The 26,353-nt window shown below is 41.0% G+C and overlaps 1 protein-coding gene and 1 long non-coding RNA gene across 5 annotated transcripts in view; one reads left to right on the top strand and one right to left on the bottom strand.

Moving 5' to 3' along the window:
* The window catches only part of usp32 (ubiquitin specific peptidase 32), a 174,869-nt gene extending 163,231 nt beyond the window's left edge, over positions 1-11,638 (bottom strand). For both annotated transcript variants that reach the window (XM_085964532.1, XM_085964531.1), the window contains exons 1-2: positions 11,312-11,638; positions 527-654 (exon numbers count right to left, since the gene is read on the bottom strand). In XM_085964532.1, coding sequence (XP_085820658.1) covers positions 527-654; positions 11,312-11,369 — 186 coding nt within the window. In that variant the 5' untranslated portion in view covers positions 11,370-11,638. The remainder of the gene's footprint in view (positions 1-526; positions 655-11,311) is intronic.
* LOC147102221 (uncharacterized) lies at positions 11,575-26,106 on the top strand. 3 transcript variants are annotated; one of them, XR_015073235.1, is made up of 3 exons: positions 11,597-11,658; positions 16,305-19,259; positions 20,841-26,106. It is a non-coding gene; the product is annotated as an uncharacterized LOC147102221 (long non-coding RNA). The 3 variants fall into 3 exon arrangements; XR_015073236.1 differs by lacking the exon at positions 16,305-19,259 and having other exon boundaries at positions 11,575-11,658; XR_015073234.1 differs by lacking the exon at positions 11,597-11,658 and having other exon boundaries at positions 12,328-19,259.
* Positions 26,107-26,353: the final 247 nt, after the last annotated feature.

A 26,353-nucleotide genomic window follows, 5' to 3' on the forward strand; every position in this document is an offset into this window, starting at 1 on the left:
TGTACCATTACAGAATTAAAGAAGCCAGAACCATGCTACATCTTAAGACAAAATGCTTCATTTTTGTTACACTAATTTTCTCATTAAAATATCAGAGGATTTTCTAATTTGTACACACAATGGTAAGTTAATCTGCATTTGAGGTTGCTTTCCTTAAAATGTCGAATCATAAAGATGAGCCCAGTGAAATAGCAACGATGAACCCAGTGATGCCAGTTACGTGGTGCAAGAGCACAATTGGGCAACTTTGGATTTGAACAAATGTTGGCATAACAACTGTACCATGCACAGTTATCTGTGCTATCTGCTGAAATGTATAGAAAGATTTTAAAACTTAGGATCCTAACTAACGTTCAGTCTTTATTCATTTACCTGTCTTCTTCATTAAAATAATTTCAGTTTGTGTTAAACCTCTATCGTAACTTCAACATGCTAGGTGAAACATTGCCCTTCACCTTGCTAGCATGGCCTGGTTCTTAACTTATTACACATCATTCACAGTACGCAAATACATTTAAACACCCACCTCTGCAACTTTGGGTGGAACCCCATCTCCAAGTACTTCCCTGACAAAGGCTTGTTGGTTCATATAACAAGAAAGTCCACTGGTTCTCTTGAAGGCATCTTTCAATCTTTTCAGTTCTACATCTGTAACTGTATTAAAAGAAATATTAGTTAGCATACATACACTGCAAAACTGTGCAAAACTGCAATATTGGCGTTAACATTTAGAGGTTTCCAATCAATATTTCATGTTCATATTTCATTGCAGCAGGAGAAGCAAAAATATTCAAAATTCCTCACATTTTGTGCAGGGAGGTAATGCTATTTTGCACAAAATTGAGAAATCACAATTCAGAGCTATCCTCATTAAAAGATTCCAGTTATCAAGTAAAATAGAGAATGAAATGGTGGACTGAGAAGTACAAAGTACAGCACACAATATAACTGGCATTAAAACTGACCAAGTAATCTTGTTTTGTGACACACCTATTAAACAACTTATTTTCTGACAATGATTCACCTCCTGAAAATACTGTTAGAAATTTTTTACCTTCGCTGGGGAAAATGAACTACAATGAAGGGATAGATCAAAAGAATTACAATTGCAAAATGATAGTTTTGCTAAATGGTCCCCATAGGCTGACTGCACGTGAATTTAGCACAATTTTGTTGAAGATCATAACAGAATTTCATGATAATCTGGATTATCAGTAAATTCTAGTGAGCATATTAAATTAAAGCTAGGACCATCCAAGATTTCAACTACAAGAAACTCAATAGCGAAGTACAATCTCAAGCCAGCAAAAAAATTCCATACAAAACAGCTTTGATCAGCCATGTGGGAAACCAGAAACCATCAGAATAGGGAACAGTAAAAAAGTCCTGAATCGCATACTTTTCCTTAATATTTCTCCTGAACAAAAGTGTACACACCTTCTACAGTTCTGCTTAAACTTGATAAACATTTGTGAATTAAGTAATTTCAGGTCTTTTTTTAATTCTGCAGACCCAATTCACTGCACTTATCCGTTTCTATATTTAGTGTGCCATTGAATCGGACAGTGTGGCATTTGTAAAAGGCAGAACCGTGTTCAGACTAAGAACAGCTGCAAGAACAAAAGCAGCTTTGAAAATGGAAAGAAACTTTTTAAAGCTCAACTATCTTACTAACAAAATTAGTTCATATTAATTATCTTAGAAATAAAACCTTTTGCCAACTAGGTACTTTCACTGGGAGGGCATCTTAGACATGGGTAAGCCATCAAAGGCTAGAATACCCACCTCGGTGGACCAGTTGGTGGAAACCTTGTGTGACCAATAGTCATTGCAGGATGTATTGTGCACGGCCCATCCAACACCCTTTGCATTTTATACTTAACCTGAATTATAGTTGTAATAATTTAGCTTTACTCACCCCTCTTTTGTCATTGTGATGTTCCTCCCTTAAATAGAGGAGCACTTGTTGAAATCACATGGGGTTATGTTCTGAGATTGCAAGTTCAAAGTGGATGATTACTGGTTAGGTCTCTGTCTGCTTGCCCCTATTAACGCCTTTCAGTAGCACACAGATGACCTTTTGAGTACCATTGTATCAAATCAACTTCAATGGAAATCTTTCACAACTGGTGAGCATTGCACAGTATATTTCACACATTCACCTCCCAATTTTGCTTTTAATTTGTTCTGCTATCAGCACTTAAAATATTCAGCAGAGTGCCCTTTCCAAATCCTGCAATAGAATGTTCATACTCCAAAATAGCCAGTCTATTAAACGGTACGCCGAGGCAGAAAATCCTTGGAAAGGTCGCCACTGTTCAATGTTCAGATTTCACCCCACTTATAAGCAATAATATGCCAATGCAATGCATCCATCGCTTTTGAAACCTCCAATGACTGGTGAGCACTGCAGGATGTACAATACAAGACCCGTTTATGCTTAATTCAATTTGTTTGTAGATTCCATGGAGTTTCACTGACTGTTAAGACAGGATAATTGATTTTAGTGGCATTTATCCTACAGTAAAATGCAGTATGATAGAGACCAGCTGGATTGGATTTATCTAATAAGAGTTAGGATTTTAAACAGATTCCAGGCTATTAGAAAAAAAAACTATTGCACCACATGAAGTTTCACAAAAGCACAATTTCAAAAAAAGATGTTCATTCCAGCATGCCAAAACTCAGACTGCACTTGTAATTGCCACTATTGCAAGTAAAATTTCAGTAAAGTGCATATTCACACAATTCTCATTTAAAGTTCAAGATGTTCATGATATAAAGACTGCCACTATTTTAGCTGAGCTGTATGTAATACTAAAACATATTTCTTCTGTATTCTCTTGTTCCTCTGCAACACTTTATAAGTCATCCAGCCATGTATATCAATGCATGGTGAACATGTGAAATTTTCATACTATGTCCACTTCAACTGTGCAAATTTACATAGCAATACATTTACAGATGTATTTTTTTTTACTATTTCCATTTCTCTCATTCATCTCTCTTCCTTAATCCCGCCTGTATTTCCCAATCTTTATTTTGCTTTCTCTACATCATTTAAATCTAATTTCTATTTCCTGCTTTATACTTCCTGGTTTGGACTCTGCGTGGCTCAGGGAGGATACTTCAATCTGATTGGTTGAAGAGCTTTGCTGTTGCTTTCCCTGTTCACAGACACCACAAATCCCCTGTAGAGGGCGCGCGCTGGAAAAGACACCAGATTAGTGGAGGTCTCTGCTGACAAGCCCGCGAAAACTCAGTGGGCAACTGTTAGCGAGGTGAACGGCAAAAATCCGGGCCACAGAATTTTTGTTGAATCGATATATTGTGCCATATTAGTTGATGTTAGACAATACCCTCAACTTGCCCATTAGTATCATTTTTTATTCTACTTTCACCTACATCTGCTGCCCCCCACCCCCCCAACCTCCACTGCTGGATATTCCCACTTTCATATTTAAATGAAAATAGCTGGCCATAACTTAGCATGGTTTCTCCAGTAGCAGGGCTCTGTTGACATTATTCATAAACACCATCAAAACACTAACTGAATTCCAGTCTTGGTATCGTGGTATTCATTGACAATTATCTGCTGATACATAGAAATGCATGTGACAAACACTATTTATAAAGCTCAACCTCAGAATTCCCTCCTGTGCATTATTCAACTACTTGCCAACAAATATCAGCTGAAAAGAAAAAGATTGCAATGTACACACAATAAGAGACTACACTGAAAGCACAATACAGATAGGAAACGACAATGAGTACTCCATTTATATTACAACGGAAACTTGCTACTCCTACCCAATATGGCCTGCATGCAACTCTAGTCCACAATGCATGGTTGACCTAGGAACTCACAATTGGGATGGACAGTGGCAAGCCAGCATCATCTACATCCAGAGACTTCATTTTAAAAACTGTGAACATGAATCACCGCTTTCAGCAGAGGAAAGGGGAGAGAACTGGGGAAAGGTATGTGACCAATTTCATAAAGAACAGTATTGTTGTCAAAAGTAAAATAATACTGCGGATGCTGGAAATCTGAAACAAACACAGAAAATGCTGGAAATACTCAGCAGGTCAGGCAGCATCTGTGGAGAGAGAAACAGAGTTAACGCTTCAGTTCGATGACCTTTCATCAGAACTGGATAAAGTTAGAGACGTAACAGGTTTTAAGCAAGTACAGAGGCAGGTAAAGGGAGAGGGGAGGAAAGAACAACAGGAAAGGTCATCTAGGTCAAAAATGTTAGTGAGCCAAGATTATTTGTAGCTTTGGACCAGTAAGGAACAACAGTCCTTGATAATCTAACTGAAGCACAAACTAAGAGGGTAAAAAACATTTTTTTTAAAGATATTTAACAAGGTTAACAAGTCTCAGTCTAAAGGGGAGAAAAGTAAAAGAAACAGAAGAAAATATGTAAGACTGTAATCTGACCAGGCACTAGCGAAAAACAGTTAGAAGAAAAGCCAAACACAAGTAAAGGCTAAATGGCACATCCAAGCTCATCTCCGTAAAACCCTAACGCTCCCATTTTAGCATCCACTGCTAGAAAGATCCTAGGACAGCAGACCTACAGGTTGGTCAAAGAGGTAGGATTTAAGGAGCGTCTTAAAGGGGGAGTGAGGTAGATAGATGGAGAGATTTAGGGATAGAATTCCAGAGCCGAGGGCAGAGACAGCTGAAGGCTCGGACGCCAATAGTGGGGCGAAGGAATTCGGGGATGCACAAGAGGCCAGGATTGTAGGAAAGCTGCGTTCTTGGAGGGCTGTAAGGCTGGAGGAGGTTACGAGATAGGGAGGGTCAAGAGCTTGGAGGGATTTGAACACGAGGATGAGAATTTTAAATCTGAAGCGTTGCCGGACCGGCATCCAATGTAGGTGAGCATGGGGGTGATGTGTGAACGGGCAAGTTACGATATGGGCAGAATTTTGGATGAGCTCAAGTTTACGCAGGGCTAGAAGATGGGAGGCCGACCAAGAGAGCATTGGAATCGTTGAATCTAGAGGTAACAAAAGCATGGGTGAGGGTTTCAGCAGCAAATGGGCTGAACAGTTGAGGTTGCAAACTGTCAACAGTGGCCAGGGAGGGGATGGAATCTGTGCATAGGGGATGGAGTTTGTGGCAGGGGTCAAAGACAATGGCTCTGTCTTCCCAACATGTAATTGGAGAATTTCTGTTCAGTCAGTACTGGCATCACTTTACTTATTACAATCGCACTATCAGGACGAGTAGTCTTCGATGCAAACTGGTCCTGTGACCATCACTAATTGACTAGTTTGTTTTCTCTTTCCCCTCTTGTAAACTTACTGGACTATGTAGCTTTGGACAATACCTACAACTCAAGCCATCAACAATTCCAGTGTTGAGACATAGAATCTTAAAGCACAGAGGAGGCCATTCGGCCCATCATGCCTGTGCCGGCTCTTTGAAAGAGCTCTCCAATTAGTCCCACTCCCCTGCCCTTTCCTCATAGCCCTGCAATTTTCACCCCTTCAAGTATTTATCCAATTCCCTTTTGAAAGTTACTATTGAATCTGTTTCCACCACCCTTTCAAGCAGATCATAATAACTCACTACGTAAAAAATGTTCTCATCTCACCTCTGGCTTTTAACAATTACTTTAAATCTGTGTCCTCTGGTTACCAGTGGAAACTCTACTCTATCGAAACCATTCATGATTTTAAATCTCAGAAAATGTGATGTAGTAAGAAGGAAGACAGATCTTCAGAAGTCATGACTAAAGTGACTGACTGCAAAACATGATACAACGTAACTACCAGGAAGGAACCGCCAGTCATAGGAATGTTGCTACTCTGCTTGGACTCATTTCAAAGCGTTCAGTTTTTGTTTGTCTTATCTCTTAGCAGCTGAAAGGAGGAAACTGTAAGGGTATGCATGGAGAACAGATGCAAATTGTGGGATAAAATGCATTTCAATAATTAATGCACAATGTCAAAGTGGAAAATGAATTCAAAATACTCCACACCTCAGATATTGCACAAGATTGGTTGTGTGTGTCAAAAGTTTCACAACAGCCTTTACACAAAATGAATACAAACACTTTCCATTAATTAATACAATTCACCAGCATAATTGCATGTTCAATGCTGCATTGACGAATCATTTACAGCAACCACTTTGAAGCATCATCCTGCCAGCTGAAATGAAAATAGATTTGTAGTGCACAACTGAGTGTAAAAGATAATCAAAAAAGTGATAGAGATATTCTAACCGATCAATATATTGCGATACATTCTATTGTGGCCAAGATATCCTAATGTAGCATGCCCAACGCTACCATAATAGCTACAGAAAGACCATTTTGAGAAACATTTAAATTCCACTTTGCCAGCTACAGCTAATCAAGATTCAAAACCTCAGCCCAAGTTTGACAATACTCTAATAAAAATGCACAATGTCACAAAATGATTGTTAAACTGTGAAGTGCTTGCTGCAGCTTAGAAATCAAATGTGCAATTACTAAGTTTAAAATACTGCTTAGAGTTAAAAATATATTTATCCATAACAAAACGCTATGACATAACAGCCTGTCATCTGCCATCAGAATAATTTCTGCCAGCTGCTTGTCCTTTTGAAAATGCAACTCCCACATAGAATGAGAATTTTTAAGCAACCACTTCAACATTAAAACCTTCAGACCTTTTAATCATCTGTTCAAAACAAAACAAAAAATCACTGACTATATTGTCTGTCAAAGACAAATAGAACTATACCAGGGCAGTAATAGAACTTTCCAGTTTAAAAATAAACAAATGTTGATCTGATAACATAGTTGGAGGTTTTGTTACCAGTCCTCTGGTTCTTTTCTAACTCCTCACCCCTCCAGTGCAAATTATTCTTCACTACAGTCACTCACACTACTGGTACAGACAGAATTTCCTCTGATCCCTTGCTTGCTCCCCTTGGCCTTGCTCCATTTATTCGAAGTGCAAAGCCCAATCAAAATTTGGTGTGGAAAGCATCGGAAGATAAAAACCTAAAATAATGGGCCTGTAACTCCACTGAGGTACCTCACACAACTTCCTCTTGCGGTGGTTCAGCTTTACCTACATCTTTTGAATACTGTGTTTTCAAGGAAATGTGCGTCACTTTTCCTCTGAAGTGAAAAAAAATTAAAGTTCTGAACTCAGAGGAAGTTTATGAAGGCATCTGAAACATTAAATACAATCTATATATTAGTATTTTTTTTAAAACCACACTAGTTATAGATATCCGGGATATAGTAGTGTAGTGCTTATGTTACTGGATGAGTAATCCAGAAGCTTTGGCTAATAATCCAGAGAATGCGAGACAAATCCCAGCATGGCAGTTTGAGAATTTGAATTCCATTTTTAAAAAATCTGGAAATAAAAAGCTGACATCAGTAAAAAAAAGTGTGACCATGAAGCTATTGGATTGTTGTAAAAACTCAACTGGTTCACAAATGTCCTTTACAGAAGGAAACCTGCCATCCTTACCTGGTCAAGGGATATGGGGATAGTGCAGGAAAGTGGAGATGAGGTAGAAGATAAGCCAGGATCTTATTGAATGGCGGAGCAGGCTCGAAGGGCCTACTCCTACTTCTTATGTCTGGTCTATATGTGACTCCAGTCCCACACCAACGTAGTTGACTCTTTCTTCACTGCCCTCTGACGTGACCTAGCAAGCCACTCAGTTGTCCCACCACCACTTTCTCAAGGCAACTTGGGATGGCCACATTCCCAAGAATGAATACATGAATTCAGAAATAAAATAAACTTTCCCCATGCAGCACATTGCTTTTAGACATCTGGCAATATTTTTCCCAAAGAGAGAAATCTGAAGACTTTAAATGTTATATTGACCTTTAATATCTGGAGTGTTTATACCCTCAGGTGTAAACTAAAAAAGAGTCATCACATAGGCCAGGTCAACTGAATAAGTACACACATCAAATCAAGGATTTTTCTAGGGTAATTATTTTGTACCAAAATCAAGCATTATGTTGAAGTCTATAGTAGACAAATAATGCTTAGTTTCTAAATTGATCCTAATCTTTTGATGGCTCTGTGGGTAAATACAATGTACAGCACGGTACTGAGCTAGAGAGACTACAAGAGGGCCCAGATTCAGCTCTTGGAAATTAGTCAATAGCCAGGCAGCAGTAGGGATGCTGCAACCAACATCAGCACCAATACCATCCAGGGGAATCAGGGCGACAAGGTGGGAGGGGGAAGAAAATAAGCATGTTTCTACTCCTGGTTGAGGTCAGGATTACCCCGCTGTAAAAATGTACATGCACAGACCTTAAGCAATGGCAGAAGAAATCTCAACAGTGATACCAACACTCAGTACTTAAGCTCAGGCATGAAGTGCCAGTATTCAAGATCCCACACAAAAGCAAAATACTGCAGATGCCGGAAATCTGAAATAAAAACAGAAAATGCTGGAAATACTCAGCAGGTCAGGCAGCATCTGTGGAGAGAGAAACATAGTTAACGTTTCAGGTTGATGACCTTTCGTCAGAACTCATCGACCTGAAGCGTTAACTCGGTTTCTGTTTTTATTCAAGATCCCACACTCCAGCCTGAGTTAGTGCCTTCAGGAGAGATGGGGAGCGAAGGAGACAGGTGGGGAGGCAGGGAAGGAAGCATCATCAAGCCTACCTTAACATTCTGTAGTTGTGAATTTTTCTTATAAATCTAGGCTGACACTTCAGTGCAGTACTACTGCACTGCCTGAGGTGCCACCTTTCAGAAGAGACGATAAATCGAAAACCAGTCTACCCTTTCAGGGACACAAATGTTCCCGTGGCACTATTCAAAAGAACAGGGGAGTTCGCCCGGTGTCCTGACCAATGTTTAATTCCTCAACCAACATCACTGAAACATTATCGAGTTATTTGTCTCATGGCTATTCATGGGACCTTGATGTGCGCAAATTGGCTGTCACATTACAACAGTGACTACACATCAAAAGTACTCGTTCGTTTGTAAAGTGAATCAAGACGCCATGGGGTTGTGAAAAGGGTTATATAAATGCAATTTCTTTCTTTCACTGCTATTCCCCTTCAGCTATACTGTATTAGCATGACTCTCTCGACCAAGTCAGAAAGTTGTGGGACCAAATACCACAGTGCAGTTCCAAAGAGAGCTGCAATATTAATAGTGCAATCCTTCAGATGAGACACTAAACAGTCACTGCACTTCAAAGCAACTCGCTGTATGAAACACAGACATTTGTAATGATGTTAGTGAAGAGTGGGAATCCAGTTTATAATCTAAATTGATGGTCCAGCACCTTCTGTACTGCAATCTAACCATTTACTGCAGCAATTTTTCTGAAACATTTTTACCAGATAAACAAAAATGCTGGACAGGTCCCTGCTTAGAAAAACTGGTAAAGAACAAAATACGGGAACTATAGAAATTGATAGTGAATCACTTTTTTTTTTAAAGTGACATTTGATGTCAGCTTTGTGATGATTTACCTTCTCATACAGACAACATATTTTTCACAAAACACAGACATGATCTGCATTTTTGAATGTATCTTATTTGCATCTGCAGAATAAAATTGGAGAATAATGTCTCCACTTCTCTCTAAGGCAGTAGAATCAGTTCATAAATACAGGAGAAATTGCAGTATTAGCCAACCAAAGGCAGCCAATTTAAAAGGGTCAGTAAACAAATGGCTAGTATGATACATATAGGACAAGGAAAAAAATACCAAAATAGAGAACTGATAACTGGGCGTCATTACAAAGCTGCATCACACATTTGAAGGCTCGAATGTTAAGTTTCAAAGCAAGCCATTCAGAATACTGAAATCTTCAAGTATGTTGCAGCTTTCATACACGTATATATAGAAACAGAGTAATTTTGTATCCTCTGAAAATCACAACGGGAAAGAGAACTAGAGTTCACTCTCCAGTTTCATCGATTTCTCATTACCATTGTTGATTTATAACCAGCACAGCCAGAGTTTTGTTGTGCAGCTTTGTCCCACGGGACAAGATAAAAATACGGTAACTCCAGAGCAGGACCAACATCTCATCTTATAGGAACTGTACATTTTCTTCCAAAACACACTAAGATGCAAGTCCCTCTACATATACGTTATAAATATGTTTGAGAGAGGCCGGAAAACGACCGGTTACTAACGATGACTTATAACCGTTTGCTCTTTAAATTTTTACCATGTAGTATTCGTTAAGTTTTCAATTAAAGGTTACGTCGTCTTAATTGTAGCAAAATTACTTGATAATCCCACCTTTGATGAGAGTAGCAGTTTTTTCCCCAATGAATAGGTAATAAGAAATGAGATACTACAGTTTCCAAATGCATTAAGAAGTTGCGGGAGCAGCTAAGCAGAGCAGAATTCATCGAAAAGTGACAGTTTGCTGCAGAACTCACTGGTGTCCACAAGTCTGCGTCACTCTGGGCTGTGGTGGCCGCTATATCGTATGCTAAAATTTTCGTCGTAAACACATTAAAAGGTTATATCCTGGCTACTGTAACCGTGTTATGATGATCACTCAAATTTTAGAGACAGGTAAGAGCACTTGGTCGGTTAGGAGTACTTTTTTTTTAAAGGGGTAATTTTCACTGCCTGGTAATAAACGAGAGTTAATTGCTGCAATCATGTTTTGAAATTCACAGAAATGAAATGCCCCACTCGTACAGATGCAGCATCGCACTGGAAATTATTCTCATTGCACAGCCAAGTGGTGAGAAATCGCTCTTGTTGTGAAAACACCCTAAACCCACCAGAGATTTAGCAAATTCAGAGACCTCATTATTCCTCGATTACAGTCATTCAAAAAATAGATTCTCTCCTCCCTCCTATCCCACCTCAGCAACCTGCGATTTCAAACAGACCAGGGAATGAAACCTTTTGATCAACATTGACACACAGACCCGCCCTTCAACACCAGCTCTGCATGTAGAGATAGATACATCCTAAAAATACACACAAAAGCATTAAAAAAAAATACACGGGAGACAATATGGGCGAGCGCGCACATTCCCAATTCCTCCTTTGTGGTAGATTCAGACATTTGTAAAAACCTGGATTTTTTTTTTAAACAGCAAATCAGTGTCATGTAAAAAAAAAAGTCCCCCGCGCCGCCTCGAAGGGACGGAGTTTCCCTGTCTTCACGGACGCGTGCAACATCCCTGTCATTCCTGTCATGGTGGTGTAAAGCCATCTCAAATTCACTGTACTATTGGGGGGGGGCGGGAGGCAAACCCTAGATTCAACCAGAAGCAAAAAAGAAAAAAAATTGTTTATTTTTAAAATAAACAACAACAAAAATCTCACCTCGTTTCACTGCTTCATCGTAAGAGAGAAAACCTATCCTTGACTCCTTGGCGCCCATATTCCCTTCATTTCACTGTTTATTTTTTTTGTAGCTGCTGGTCTCGCCTTGACTTCTTTTCCCCTTCTTTCCTCCCCCCTCTCTCTCTCTTCAGTCTCTACTTTTCTCCCTCAGTCGAAACCCGGCCTCAGGTTTGTCCACAACCTCCATGGTGAGTCACATGACCCCGCGCAGCATCACGTGGTGCCGCCGACATCAACGGCGGCGGGGCCCGACGCAGGCGCACTCCGACGTTCTCGCTCCTATCCGCTGCCTCCTCCTGTCCTCACCAACCCCCTTCGGCCATGTTGTAAGTGAGGTTTTATTTGATGTCTTGTTTGTTTCTCAAGTCGGTCGGTTGATATTAGAAGCGCAACTCCAGTCATATTTTTTTATATGCCTGTCACGATTTTTATCTGAGTTAATAAGACAACAGAACTAGCGAGGGGGGGGGTAAAAAAAATGGAGTTGTTATTGATCTGGAATGCACTGCTTCAAAGGGTGGAGGAAGCAGATTCAGTAATAACTTTCAAAAGTTGTTTTTCACTATGGGTACCTGTATTAATATTGTTGATTTGTCTGTAAAATTTACCACTGCATTTGTATTAATCCTAAGGCTTTGTTTTATTGTGGCTAATGAATGTAATGGATTTATTATGTAATTGATTGATGAGTTGTAACAAGCACTACCACATTTAAATATAAATATGTTTGACTCAAAAAATAACTTTCAAAAGGGAATTGGATAAATCCTTGAAGAGGGAAGATTTGCAGCGTTATGGGGAAAGAGCAGGGGTGTGGGACTAATTGGCTAGCTTCCTCAATGTTTTTTTTTAAACAGCGAGTTGTTATGATCTGGAATGCACTGCCCGAAAGGATGGTGGAAGCAGATTCAGTAGTAACTTTCAAAAGGGAACTGGATAAATACTTGAAGGGAAAATGTTTTCAGGGCTAAGGGAGGGGGGGGGTGGTAGGAAGAGCAGGGTAGTGGGACTAGTTGGATAGTTCTACCAAAGAGCCGGCACAGCCAGGATGGGCCGAATGGCCTCCTGTGCTGTATCATATTGGCACGGAATTTGCGGTCAACAGCGAAGCAAAGGCGTTCGCCGCTGGCCCCGAAGTACGCTCCGCAGAAGGATCTCACGACCTGTGTCGAGAACTTTCCGACATTCAATTCAACTCAACAGAGGTGAGTGGGGTTCCCCTTGTGCGAGCTGCTGTGATGTCAACAGGCTGTCTAAGCAGTCAATCAAAATGCAGAATTCTCACAGACAAACAGGGAAGTGAGTAAGCTCTTAAAATTCTAACTTTTAAAAAATGTTAGTGCGAACAAAACATAGATGGGGCTCTCATGGGGAAAAGGCACACCTGAAATAAAGATGAACAAATTTTTTTTTTTAATGTTTTAATTACGTTTCTTAAAATTTTTAATTTTTATTAAAATTGGTAAATTTCACACTGCACAAAATTAAAATTCGTTTTTCAGGCCCATAACCTTTGTTCAGCATTCAATACTCTGTTAAAACCCCAGTTACACCTAATCCCTTTGGGTCTAACTTTTAGTGGGGAATTTTACAGCGTAATTACTGCGGAAGAGCCGAAGTTTTTGTCAGTTTCCCTGATTTGAGGGATTACATTGATTGCTGGTTCAGTCGGTGGGGGGTGGGGGGGTAGGGGTAGTGGTGCACAGCGCAGCCTGTGTCGGTGCTGTGAATGACAGACCGCAACTTCAAATCCTGAAATTGCTGTCAGTTTCAAAGGCGGAATGACAGCAAACGCTGCCAGTTCGCCATCATCCGGACTGCAAATTCTGAGCTATTACAGCTCTTTAACAAGCTGAGCGGGGATTCTATATAATCCATAATGGGCAGTTTAAAATGAATAGATTTATTATACTGAAGAAGACATTTTTTTCAGGGAGTTGATGTTATCAGCTGCTTTGTGTCTGTAGATGGTATTAAGTAATAGGGTGACTAACTTAGTACATAGACCAGTAATAACCAATAATTTTACAACTGTCAAGATGAAATACAATTTGAAATGTACACAATGTGCTTTTAGAAATAATTTCACAGAGGCACCAATTTCACTTTGCAATGTAGGATTGCAACATCTCTGGGTTTTGAACCAGAGAATCTGTTTGAGTGACTGTGTGAAATTACTAAAATGCAAACTAGACACCAAAAAGTCTGATTTTTAAAACAAAAGTCCATTTATTGCATTTCTGTATTTTATGATGTGGTGACCTTAACTATTAAGGTTATCAATGACTTTTCATAAGCAGCAAATCTATATGCCAATCTAAAAAACTAGTAAAAGCTGACACAACGTTGGTTACTCAAGAACGGCCCTGACATGTTAAAACAATTAGTTCTACGGGTTGTGTAACAAGTGGTAGGCATATGCAACATTCCTTAATAACATTTGTTCAGCTTGGCTCATTGGTAGCCCTTGTCTCTTAGTCAGAAGGTCATGTGTTTAAGTCCCATGGTAGGACTTAAGCACACAATACAGTTCTGAGGGAGTGCTACGTTCTCGGAGGCGCTGTCTTTTGGATGAAATGTTAAACCGAGACTTTGTCTGTTCAGGTGGACGTAAAAGATCCTATGGTACTATTCAGAGCAGAGCCGGGTATGTCTCCTGGTGTCCTGGCCAGCATTGATCCCTCAACACCACCAAAACAGATTAACTGGTTATTTATCTCATTGCTGTTTGTGGGACATTGCCGCTTACAAATTGGCTGCCACGTTTGCCTACATAACAGTGACAACACTTCCAAAGTAATTCATTAGATGTGCTCTGTAATATCGCCTGGCTACACCCCTACCTCAGCCCATCTGCTGCTGAAACTCTCATCCGATGATTTTGTCAACTCCAGATGCAACTACTCCAATGATCTCCTGTTCAGCCTCCTGTCCTCCACGCTTTGTGAACTTCAGCTTATCTAAAATTCTGTTGCCCATATCCTATCCTGAAACACAGGAGAGGCAGAGGAAATGGCAAGGTTGAGGGAGTGACCATGAATAAGAGTTTATATGGAGGGAGAAAGCACTAATACCAGCTTCTCTCCTTTCCCTTTCCCCTTCATTGCCATCCTTTCCCCCCTTTCCTCTATTGTCATGAATTTACCTCCTTCATTGCCATTGATTTCCCTTTCCCACTCCCTTTAATTTGTATCCCTTTCCCCTCCCCTCACGGTTCTCTTTCACCACCATCCACTACTTCGTTCCCTGCCTCTGATTCTATACTCCCCATCCCATCCATTTCTCTCCTTGCCATGAGGGTGCCCTTTGCCCTTGCCATTCATTCTGCCTTCTTCCTTCCGTTGACATGTATTCTGCCCCTGCCATGCATGTCCTCCATCCCTTGTCGTGCATTCTACCATTTTCCTTCCCCATGCCATGCATTCTGCCCCTTCCTCTTGAATTCTATCCCTCCCCTTCCCTTGTATTCTGCCCCTTCCCTTCCACCTTCCCCTCCTTGGCATCCATTCCCCTCCCCATTCACGTCAATCCAAGTCCCGTGTCTAATGCACAAGAGGTTTTACTGTTCCTCATCACCCTTAAACTGCCAATGGCCCAGAAGGCCGCCTCTGTGTACTGGAGGTGGGAACTCCCATTCTAGCAAGAGTTCCCACCTATTGCATATAGAGGGGGGGCGATCTAGTCCATTAGCCCTGGATGTTTGCGATCAGAAGGAGTGGAACATGTCTGGTGCATTAGCCATTGGATTTAGGAGGAACGAGACATGAAGCAGATTTGTGCTAGCAAATGTTGATACACACATGGGACCCCCGAAACACTGACTGGCAGCATGAAATGCCGATCAACTGCATATATGAGCAAAGAATCTCTCTTCTTAAGCAATGAATACAAAATAACTGAAGCCATGATCCTAGCCCATGCTGCACTCCTACTCTACTCAAATTTGGTTTTGTACATTGCAAATGTTAACAATTGAACTTAGCATGTTTTTGTTACTTTTAGAAGTTCCCACTTCTTTGCCACAACCTCCCACCGCTTCGCACCTCAACACTATAAATACTGCCACCGCTTCGCACCTCAACACTATAAATACTGCCCCTTGGTCAACTTTACAAATAACAATATTTGACCAGGATCTAAGAAAAGACTGGGATCAAACGAGGGTATCTTAGCTGAAATCCCTATTCTTCAGTGTTGAGGTACAACAGTTCCTTGGTTTTGCTTTGCTCTGTGTAAAGTTACAGGTCACACAGAACACATGAGCCTTAATCTTTTGGTTGCGAGTCCCAGGGCTGTCTGATGCATCTAACTTTAAATTATGGTTTTGCTAACAGTGGAGCATTTCACTTTGTGGGATCATGAGATCGATCAACTTCTTTGAAAATCAAAACATAGATGTGCAGAACCCTCCATGTCTTGATTTACTGCTGCTCCAGTATTAATGGTGCAGTGATAGTAACAAAGTACAAGATTTGTAACAATGATTATGAAAAAGTATAGCATAAAGTTGCGATGAGAAAGAGTTGATCTTGGAGAAACCATAAGCACCTATAAATTAATTGTTCTGTTCATAAAGATCATAAGATAGATATGACTAATGAAGGCTATTTAGCCTATTTTGGTTCACTTATCTAGAAATAATCTGCAGTCCTTCCAACATAACATCCAACTGTATTTTAAATGCTATCAGGGGTTTTGTCTCTACTCCCTATCTGGGAGTCCATTACTCTCTCGGGCGAAGGAGGCCTTCCTGATACCAGTCCTAAATTTGGCTGTCACTGGTTTGAACTTGTGCCTCCTTGTCTTTCTGTTATGGTTTAATTTGAAGTAGAATTCTGGACTTAACGTTTCTATATTGTTTAATATCTTATATACTTCTACAAGGCTGGAAATACTCAAGCTACTCCAGTCTTTCCTAATAATTCAGTCCTCTGACATGAGTCTTGTGGCTCTTCTCTGCACCATATTTCAGATTTGAATGTTTGCCAATGATGCAAGGGTCAATTTTAACCCTACCCATCCGGCGGAAAGTGGGCGAGTGTGCGGTTCAAATCGGCCGTGACTTATCCAACGACATCACCCTGGATCAATGTTCCCTCAAAGCTGCGTGGCAGCGCAGCAATGGGAAAGGTCCCACGCAGGCTACTCACCTGCTTTTCCATTGTAAGTACTACACACGCAGCAATGGGAAAGGTCCCGCGCAGGCTACTCACCAGCTTTTCCATTGTAAGTACCGCACACATGCAGCAATGGGAAAGGTCCCGCGCAAGCCGCTCACTGGCTTTTCCATTGTAAGTACCGCACACATGCAGCAATGGGAAAGGTCCTGCGCAGGCCGCTCACTGGCTTTTCCATTGTAAGTACCACACATGCGCAGAAATTTAAAAGGACCGTGCAGTAAAAGCGCAGCTTACAGGAAACATTGCCCCTGGATACTGCCGTCTTCAATTTGAATTCACTGTTCTGACAAGCGGCAAGGGCACCCACCTGAAGCTGGCCAGGTCCTGCTTTAAATATGCAGATTGGGGTCTGATGACATGATTGGGCCCTGACTGCAATTTTAACTCTGTGGCGTGAGTAGGGAAGCCGTTGTGGCTTTCCCACCAGGTGAAGACAGCGGGAAAGCAATCCAGGACCTGCTGTCTGAATTTTCTCTCCTACCAGCTGCCAGTTCCCACCCGTTTCAGGCGGACAGCTAGCTGGCAGTATGCAGCTGAAGATCGGGAGTTAAAATTTCCCAGGTCTTACTCTGCCAATGTCAGAGGGGCAGCAGAGTTTGGTGCTCACTTTGCCCACCTGCCTGGCCGAATCCCTCTGTTAAAATTCACCCTTCAGTTTATAATAGCACTGAAGGCAATTTTCCTATTTTGAGAATAAACATCTTTCCTTAAGAACTGCAGAACAGTGGTTTTAGCTTAACAGTTGCACAGTTTGGGAGAGTTGAAAGTCTAAGCTCTTAAAACTGAGAGGCACTGCCTAATGGAAGGTTGAAAATAACCATCATCTCCGTGTGCAGTACACAATATACTTAGGGTCTCCAAGACCAGTGTGTAGAATCATTTTGTTTGCTGACTCTAAATATGTTTGTTTCTCAGTCAGGACTTGGTCTGATTGGGAACTTTCCAGCATAGACTGCCAGTTTATTTACATAACATTGCTAAACATTGATGTAAGTATGATGTGTTTCAAAATGAAATATTTAAGGAGGATGCCCTTTTTCTGGTATTAAAATTAAAATGTGTCAACATTTATCGCCTTATTTTGGATTTCAATACCGTGCAAATACTACAACATGAGGCATTAAAATGAGAAATAGGAAATATATGAATGCTAAAGAACTTTGCTCTTATGCTGTAAAAGTTTAATAGTATGAATAGTGGAAGAATTCTTTGGTGATACTGCTAAATCTAAAATAGTGCCCCCTTTTGGATATTTTGAACAGCACCAGGAATGCAAGTTAAAACAAACTGACATATCTCATCTGTTAAAAGTAGAAATTGGAAGAATTAGCAAATTATCTGCTCCCACCACAAGATTTAAACATCTATTTCTTCAACAGACTTAGCATACATGGGTAAATACTTCAATATTGAATATATATATATATATAACAAAATCTTGTACCCTGTTAAAAGCTCAGAAGTTGTTTTTTATTTCTGTAACGTGTAGGCTCTCCGATCTGCTATTTAAATATCTCCTGGGACAGGCAGACCTGGACTACTCTAAGCACTGCTGAGAAAAGTCCTTTGCAGAAATGTTGGAAAACTTTTTATAAATTTGTTAAAACAATATTCCGCCTTTCTAGGCAAAAGGTTTCATGTGCATGCTCATACAAATAGTCTACCAATTGCAACCCCCCCCACCCCGCCCCACAGCAAAAGTACAAACATAGAAAGAGGCAAAACACCTTTTCGTAGCGCTATTTAATTTTTTAGAAAATCAAGCAGTCGAACAGCTATCCAAACTGAAACAAACAGAACATTACTTTTACATCAGCTGCACTAGAAACTCTCCCTCCTCCCTACACTGAGTATTGACTGTGTAGGTCAGAACTCACTGTATAGTCTCCTACTTGAACAGAGAAGCTGGGATCAAAACAAGAAGCAGAAAGACAAAATTTGGAAAGACAAGAGAAACAGAGAATGACCAAAATACACAAGCGGCAAACTTGCCGCAATGTGATGGGACATCGATTTGAAGCCATAGCTCTCCATACAGTGATCTCTCAATGTTACCAGAGCATAAACTATGCATACCCTTGCAGGGAAAGAGGGTATATCAGAGGCTGAATCATACACCTATAATCTATTACTGGCCACGCAAGGGTATGCAACAGTACCCTGGAATAATTCAAAATGAGATTGACAGCAGCTTGGGTCCATCTTTGCCTTTGCAAAGAGAAACAGAAGGACAGAGATATAAGGAAAAAAACCAGAACAAAATGGTGGCAGCATGGTGGCATAGTGGTTAGCACTGTTGCCTCACAGCGCCAGGGACCCGGGTTCGAATCCGGCCTCGGGTGACTGTCTGTGTGGAGTTTGCACATTCTCCCCGTGTTTGCGTGGGTTTCCTCCGGGTGCTCCGGTTTCCTCCCACAGTCCAAAGATGTGCGGGTTAGGTTGATTGGCTGTGATAAATTGACCCGTAGTGTTAGGGGGATTAAATACATGGGGTTACGGGGATCGGGTGGGATATGTGTCGGTGCAGGCTCGATGGGCTGAAATGGCCTCTATCTGCACTGTGGGGTTTCTGTGATTCTGTGAAAATAAGATGGTGGCACTTTTTTAAATTCTTCAATTTGCAGTCATCAGGAATGGAACAAGACTGGATATGAATGTGTCAGGCGATCGTTCAGTCGTTAAAAACCCACAGAGAGTGACTGGGCTCAATCCCCACCCAAACTGTCATTTGCATTCAAGCAGTCTTTGTGAGTGAACTTTGCAGTTCTAATACCTCATTAACCATGGGGAATTGCTTTCAAAGTGACATTACACATTTATAATTTTGTCCTGCTGGTAACTTCCTCCCCATTTATACTGTGCGGTGGCCATAAATCACAGCAGCATCAGGTCCTTCTGCTTCCATCTGTATTGGAGTTGAAGCAGCTTTTGAAACATTTACTGGCAGCATGACCGCTCTACATAATCATATAAAATTGAATAATAAGTTAAAGACATGTAAAAGCTTGAAAAACTGCTTATGCACTCATGTAGGTAGTATGCTGGGGTTTGCACCATTTCACTTGCTTACAAAGTATTCTTTACTCAACTAATTTTATGTAGAGGAGCCAGGACACACGGAAGTACTCCAAAATTGACTAAAGTGGGCAGGAGGCAGGTTGATAGATTTCTAGCTACCGCCAAGTTCCCTTTCTCTACCATTAAAGTTTGTATTGATGAGAAAGCAACGTCAAAGTGACTTCTTCTACTGAGTTCTGAAAATCATGGGTTTCGTTTAAGTTGAGTTTTATGGAATGTCCTTGGTTAAAGTGGCAAATGGCTTTACATGAATACTCATGCTGCAGCACGGCAAATTTTCTAGCTACACTACTACTTTCAACTGGAACTATTGTTGCATTACTATTGGAAAAACTCAGCAGGCCAGGCAGCATCCGTGGAGAGAGAAACAGAGTTAACGTTTCAGGTCGATGACCTTTCGTCAGGTCTTCGACCTGAAACGTTAACTCTGTTTCTCTCTCCACGGATGCTGCCTGGCCTGCTGAGTGTTTCCAGTGTTTTCTGTTGTTGTTTCAGATTTCCAGCATCCGCAGTATTTTGCTATTGTTGAAATTAATATTGTTGCATTTGTAAAGGTGAGCCCATAAAGCCTGTTTCCAATTTGATGAATGTTCATTTACTCACACACACTGAAATGCAGCATGTGGATTTGGGCGTCACCATATGTGCTCTTCAAATTTCCAATATCTCAAAACTACGTCTGTGCTGGCAGGAGGAAAAGACACACAACAGGAAGAAGTCAATCGACACAGGAATAGGGCCCTTACATTTTATTCCCTAAAGTACATTTGAGGAAGTCACCTTGGACTTGAGATTATAGAGGCAGTGGGGCAGGATAAAGCCAGATGTTTTTCACCTCTCCAAAGAGATTATATGGCTGCTTCTTTTCACAGAGTTGTTGACAAGTTTCAGTGAATGCAGATTTGCTGCAGACTTTGAAAAGGGAACTGGACAAGTTCCTGAGTGTGGCTAACATAACTACCTATCAAAAGTAGGTGGGTCTGGGGGACGTATTACTGTGGTCTCCTGGAACTTGTTTGATCGCGTTTGGGAGTTGGAGAAGAATTTCCCAGATTTTTTTTCCTAAATTGGCCTAAGTTTTTTTCTGTTTTTTGCCTTTCTCTGGAGATTGTGTGACTGGTTAGTGAGGGGAGAGAGTGATGGGATTCAGGGTGTGCACAAGTTGTATTGGACAGGCTCGATGGACCAGCTGGTCTTTTTCTCCTTTGTTTTTGTATGCTCACATATATATTCCTCTTCTGTTTCTTTAGGAATTCCCAAGGACCAGCTGGAGCTCACAGTGATCCAGAAGAAGCCAGCATGTCACTGCACCCTGTGTCACTTCCTCCATCTGTTGCAAGCATCAGACAACTACGTCTACTTTGAGGGCTTTTAGTCACCTGCCCTAATTTTCCTTATGTGACTTGGTGTCAAATTTTTTGTCTTATAATACTCCTGTGAAGCGCCTTGGGACATTTTACTACTTTAAAGGTGCTATATAAATGCAAGTTGTTGTGGTTGATTTAGATAGTCAGTTTGAGGAGGGAGCTCTGGATGAAGCTCAGAATACCAGTAGGTAGCATCATTTGTTGGTGGCAGTGGAGGAGCAGAAACCTGCTGGCTTGAGGGCCAACTCACATTCTTCTTCAGCTGCAAAGCCCTAGAATTTGAAACTGCAGGGCCTGCATATAAAAGAGCACAGATGTTATCTGTATTCTGTCCAAAGTAGGTACAGAGAAGTCTTCAACTTGCATCTGTGCTGTCCTGCACAACAGCTTCTCTGAACTGTAGCACACTGTGGAATGTGAATATTGCAGAAACTTATGAAATGGAGCTCTCCTCCCTCATGACAGAGCTTGTTCACACAGTGGAAGTATCTCTCATAAATGTACAAACTGCTGGGATGGAGACCTTGTACTCAAATATACAACAGAGACTAGTGTTGAACTCTGACATGCTGGGAGATTCAATAGAGTGACGTTACACAGCGTTTCACAAACCTCACTGCTACCAACAACAACAACTTGTATTTATATAGCACCTTTTAATGTAGTAAAACGTCCCAAGGCGCTTCACAGGAGTATTAAAAGACAAAAAATTTGACACCAAGCCACATAAGGAGAAATTAGGGCAGGTGACCAAAAGCTTGGTCAAAGAGGTAGGTTTTAAGGAGCGGCTTAAAGGAGGGGATAGAGAGGCGGAGAGGTTTAGGCAGGGAATTCCAGAGCTTAGCACCTAGGCAACAGAAGGCACAGCCACCAATGGTTGAGCGATTATAATCAGGGATGCGCAAGAGGGCAGAATTAGAGGAGCGCAGATATCTCGAGGGGGTTGTGGGGCTGAAGGAGGTTACAGAGATAGGGAGGGGCAAGGCCATGGAGGGATTTGAAAACAAGGATGAATATTTTAAAATCGAGGCGTTGCTTAACCGGGAGCCAGTGTAGGCCAGCGAGCACAGAGGTGATGGGTGAATGGGACTTGGTGCGAGTTAGGACATGGGCAGCCGAGTTTTGGATCACCTCAAGTTTATGTAGGGTAGAATGTGGGAGGCCGGCCAGGAGTGCGTTGGAATAGTCAAGTCTAGAAGTAACAAAGGCATGGATGAGGGTTTCAGCAACGGATGAGCTGAGGCAATGGGGGAGATGGGCGATGTTACGGAGGTGGAAATAGGCAGTCTTAGTTATACTGCGGATATGTGGTCGGAAGCTCATTTCCGGGTCAAATGTAACACCAAGGTTGCGAATCAGAGGTCTGTCCCACATAGATCAATAGACATAGTGCACCCAGCAACAGGTACACGGCTGGAGTAGGTACGGATGAGGTTGCTGGTTCTCAGTGTGATGCCACATCCATGCCATCCACCTACCCCTCTTCCCTTCAAATGATAGATGTGTCAGAAAATGGCGAGACCAGCCAGACACCACAGGATTAGATGTGATGATACCAGTTACATACCTGTCTTATGACCCGGCTCAGGACTATCTCCAACCCAAGAGGCTCCCACTGATGCACATCAGCCAGTTACCTCATTTACTGCTGCCACTGGGAAATGCCTAAAAGGAACACTCGGTTAGGTTCTAGAAGACACTGTTAGCAAGATTAAGTGCTAACCTGAAACATACTAGGCACAAACACTTATCACTTGGTGCAGAGGATGGTGTTGGTGAAGGTGTGTTGGGCCACTGCATTGTGTACATAACAGTCAGTGACTGAGGCAACTCAGGCACTTAGGTGAAGGCCTCATCCATGAGCGGTCAGCACATGCCTCTTGCTATCTTCAAAAGAGTTTCAACAAAGATCTTTTCTGGGTCACTGATTGTGGATAAGTGTCCTCATTCACCTGCTCCATACTTTGGCCTCTCTAGATAGCAAAAATGTGTAGCATGATCAGACAACAATAATCTTTGATAATATGTTCAGGCTGTACTGGACTTCACCCCTTGTGTCCAGGCATCTGAAGTGCTGCTTCAGGATATCTTTGGCATGCTCAGTAATGACGCTGATGAGTATTGTTATATTTGTGTTCACCTGGTCTTCCAGCGTGTCGCAAAGCTAACCTGAATCAAGGCTAATGAAGGTAACCTTTGTGTTTGAGAAGCCATCTTTCCAGTACGCTATCTCCTTCAAATAACTGAGCATAGAGGATTACCTTAAATGAAGGAATCATAGCTGATTCCAGGGGTTGGCGGGGGGTGGGGGATCTTCTTTGCTAAAGTCACTATGGACCTATTGCTTTCAGAAGCAGCATCTGTTGTCACTTGTGCAGAACTTTGTGAAGGCATCGAACTGCTGCACATGATTGCCAACCAACTGCTCCTGTATTCATCTTAATATTATAAATATTCACAATGTTTTTCCATTTCATTATATCTATGAACTACAAAATGTGTCCAAGAATGTAATATTTTGATTCTTTTCCCCAACATGTTCCAGTCTAAATTATTTCTATAGATGAATTGCCATGATTGAACCTATGTGTTTGGGGAATGCTGAATATGGAAGGCAGAGCTCAAGATATGAACAATGCAGTGTCAAATCAAATAGTGAAAATATTTTCTGTTAATTGTATGATTCGTAATATCCAGGTTTTCAGATAAACAGAAAGATAAAAGCTCCATATATAAACGAACTCATTAGGTTTTGGTATTTGAAGTTTGTACACATTGTTGAATTTTTTTTTTAATATACAGATAATCAGCAGATTCCTCACAGATGTAAACCTGCATATTATGTAAGCAAACATTTTTTATTTGATAGTTCTCCAATTTGTTGAAACCATTGCCTTAATTTTATCTCCCTTTGGAAGCCATGTTCTAGACAAATATACATTTATACAAAGGTCAGTTCTTTAAAGTATCTTAAAGATACCCTGCAGCAGGAAAAGGTCACTGATCCAATACAAGATACCACAAATCAGCCAATATAGACATGTTAAGCACTTTATATCCTAGGAGTGTTGCTGACGGGAGAGGCAAATCTCTCATCAACACTGTTACACTGTAGCATAAATACTCCGAAGCTTGGGATCTATGAATGTGCTGTTAGTTTAAAGGGAACCAATTTTAGGAAAATGAATGTGGGGAGCTGGTACCCTGTTTCTCCACTCATACAGCAATTAGGTCACCATAATCTACAATGGAGCTCACCTCAACAACCATCCGACTTAAAAGAAAAAGAGCAATTCCAGGGGTCACTCTCCTTAGATAGGAGTGAAGCAACTCAGCAATATGAAAGCACCTATTGGATCATCACCACATCGCACAAAGTCAGTGATAATTTCAATTTACACAAAAATCAGCCCTACAGTGCCAAATGGATTATGCACTGGTTAAAAGAAGCAGTTGGTTTAATAAAAATCTAATATTAAATATAGCAAATAAATTAACCTTTAATTCACAATTCTCTTTGTATTTTGATGAAATCTTTATGAGTACTAATCACAGGCTGGTGAAATCTGTGGATTAATAGAAAATAATTCTACTTGGAAATTAAAGTCCAAGTTGAAACCTGAAGTGAACAACAATGAAAATACTTTTAATCAATAGTATCAAGTATTTAGTAACCTGGAAACTTTAGTTTTCTTTGCACATTCCTTGATTTTGTCTAGTTTAGTAACTAGGATAGCTTGGTTCCAGAAAAAAATGATAGTGTCATGCATACTGCCATTCATGTGCAATGACAGGTGATAAGATATCTTCTGTGGTTGGAGGCAGAGCACTACAGTAATGACCCGGAATTTGCGGTTGTATTGACGGCAAAACTGTCAGCCTTTGCCGTCATTACAACTGTGAAGCTGACAGCAACTTCTGGAGTATGCACATGCGCAGTTAAAAGCAGAAATCCAGACGTTGCTGTCAGTCATTCCCTGCTCCTCCACAAGATGCGTTGTTGAACTCCCTGGAGCCAGCAATCAGTTGAAATCACTGAACTGACGAAAACTTTCCCCTTTACACTGGAATATTGCAGTTAAAAAAAAAAAAAAAAAGTTAAGCTTTGTTGAATGCGGTTTTAACAGTGTACTGAGTGATAATTACTGCTGAGCAACCGTGCTGGCCCTGAAAAACTAATTTTATATTTGTGGAATGTCAAATGTTTCCATTACAATAAAAATTCCATGGTTTTTAACAGTGATTACACTTCAAAAGTACTTCATTGGCTGTACAGCACTTTGGGATGTCCGGTGGTTGTGAAAGGCGCTATATAAATGCAAGTCTTTCTTTCTCTCCATAAATTTCAGCTTATCCAAAATTCTTCTGCCTGTATCCTACCCTGCACCAAGTTCCACTTACCCATCACCCCTGTGCCCACTGACTTACATTGGCTCATGATCTCCCAATACCTCTAATTTAAAATTCTCATCCTCATCTATAAATCCCTTCATGGCGCCTCTCCTCCCTATCTTTATAAACTTCTCTATCCCTATAACCCTCCGAGAACTCTACGTTCATCCAAAACTGGCCTATTGTGCATCTTCTACTCCCTTCATCCCACTATTGGCAGCCACGCCTTCAGTTGTCTAGGCCCTACACTCTGGAATTACCTCCCTAAACCGCTCTGCCTCTTCTTCACAACCCTCGTTAAAACCCATCTCTGTCCAAGCTTTTAGTCACCCCTTCTAATATCTCCTTATTTGGCTCAGCATACATTGTTGTTTGATTTTGCTTCTGTGAAGTGCCTTGTGACATTTTTCTACATTAATGGTGCAATATAAATGCAAGCCATTGTTGTTAAGTAAATAATTCATGATTTTTTTCCCCAGCGATTGATTATCCAAGCAGATCCTGCTATCTTCCCTTGCCATACTGGACTCAAGTTCCTTCCTGCAGCCTCTGAGTGGGTGCCTAAATGGTGCTGATATGAGCGCTTTGTTTGGTGAAGCGCTTCAGCTTCTCTGTTTCTCAGTTTTGTGCACCACTTGGGGCTGCTGGGACTTTTTTGTAGCATACGAGCTCCACTACTCCTGTCCCCACTTCCTCTTTGTTGCTGTTTCAGGTATATAGTTGGCATTTGCTAGCTTAATAAACATGTGGTTTCCAATATGCATTGGTTTTTTTTGGGTGGGGGAATCTCTGATTTTGAATGCACTCCCAGAGTTTGCTTCGTCCTGACTTTCCATGGGCAGTGTCACAAGAGATCTAATATTCTGACAAAAATAAAAGTTAACTGCAAAAGGGAAACAAAAGGTTACCTGATTGGTTTAATTCACTAGCATTCATACACAAAGGAAAAAATAAGACAAGAAAATATCGTTAAGCAGGGCCAGGGATGCAGAGGTCCTGCCGAA

Source organism: Somniosus microcephalus, chromosome 22 (assembly GCF_052327205.1).
Source record: "Somniosus microcephalus isolate GS21.2 chromosome 22, FLI_Smic_1.0, whole genome shotgun sequence".
In the NCBI taxonomy this organism is placed as follows: domain Eukaryota; kingdom Metazoa; phylum Chordata; class Chondrichthyes; order Squaliformes; family Somniosidae; genus Somniosus; species Somniosus microcephalus.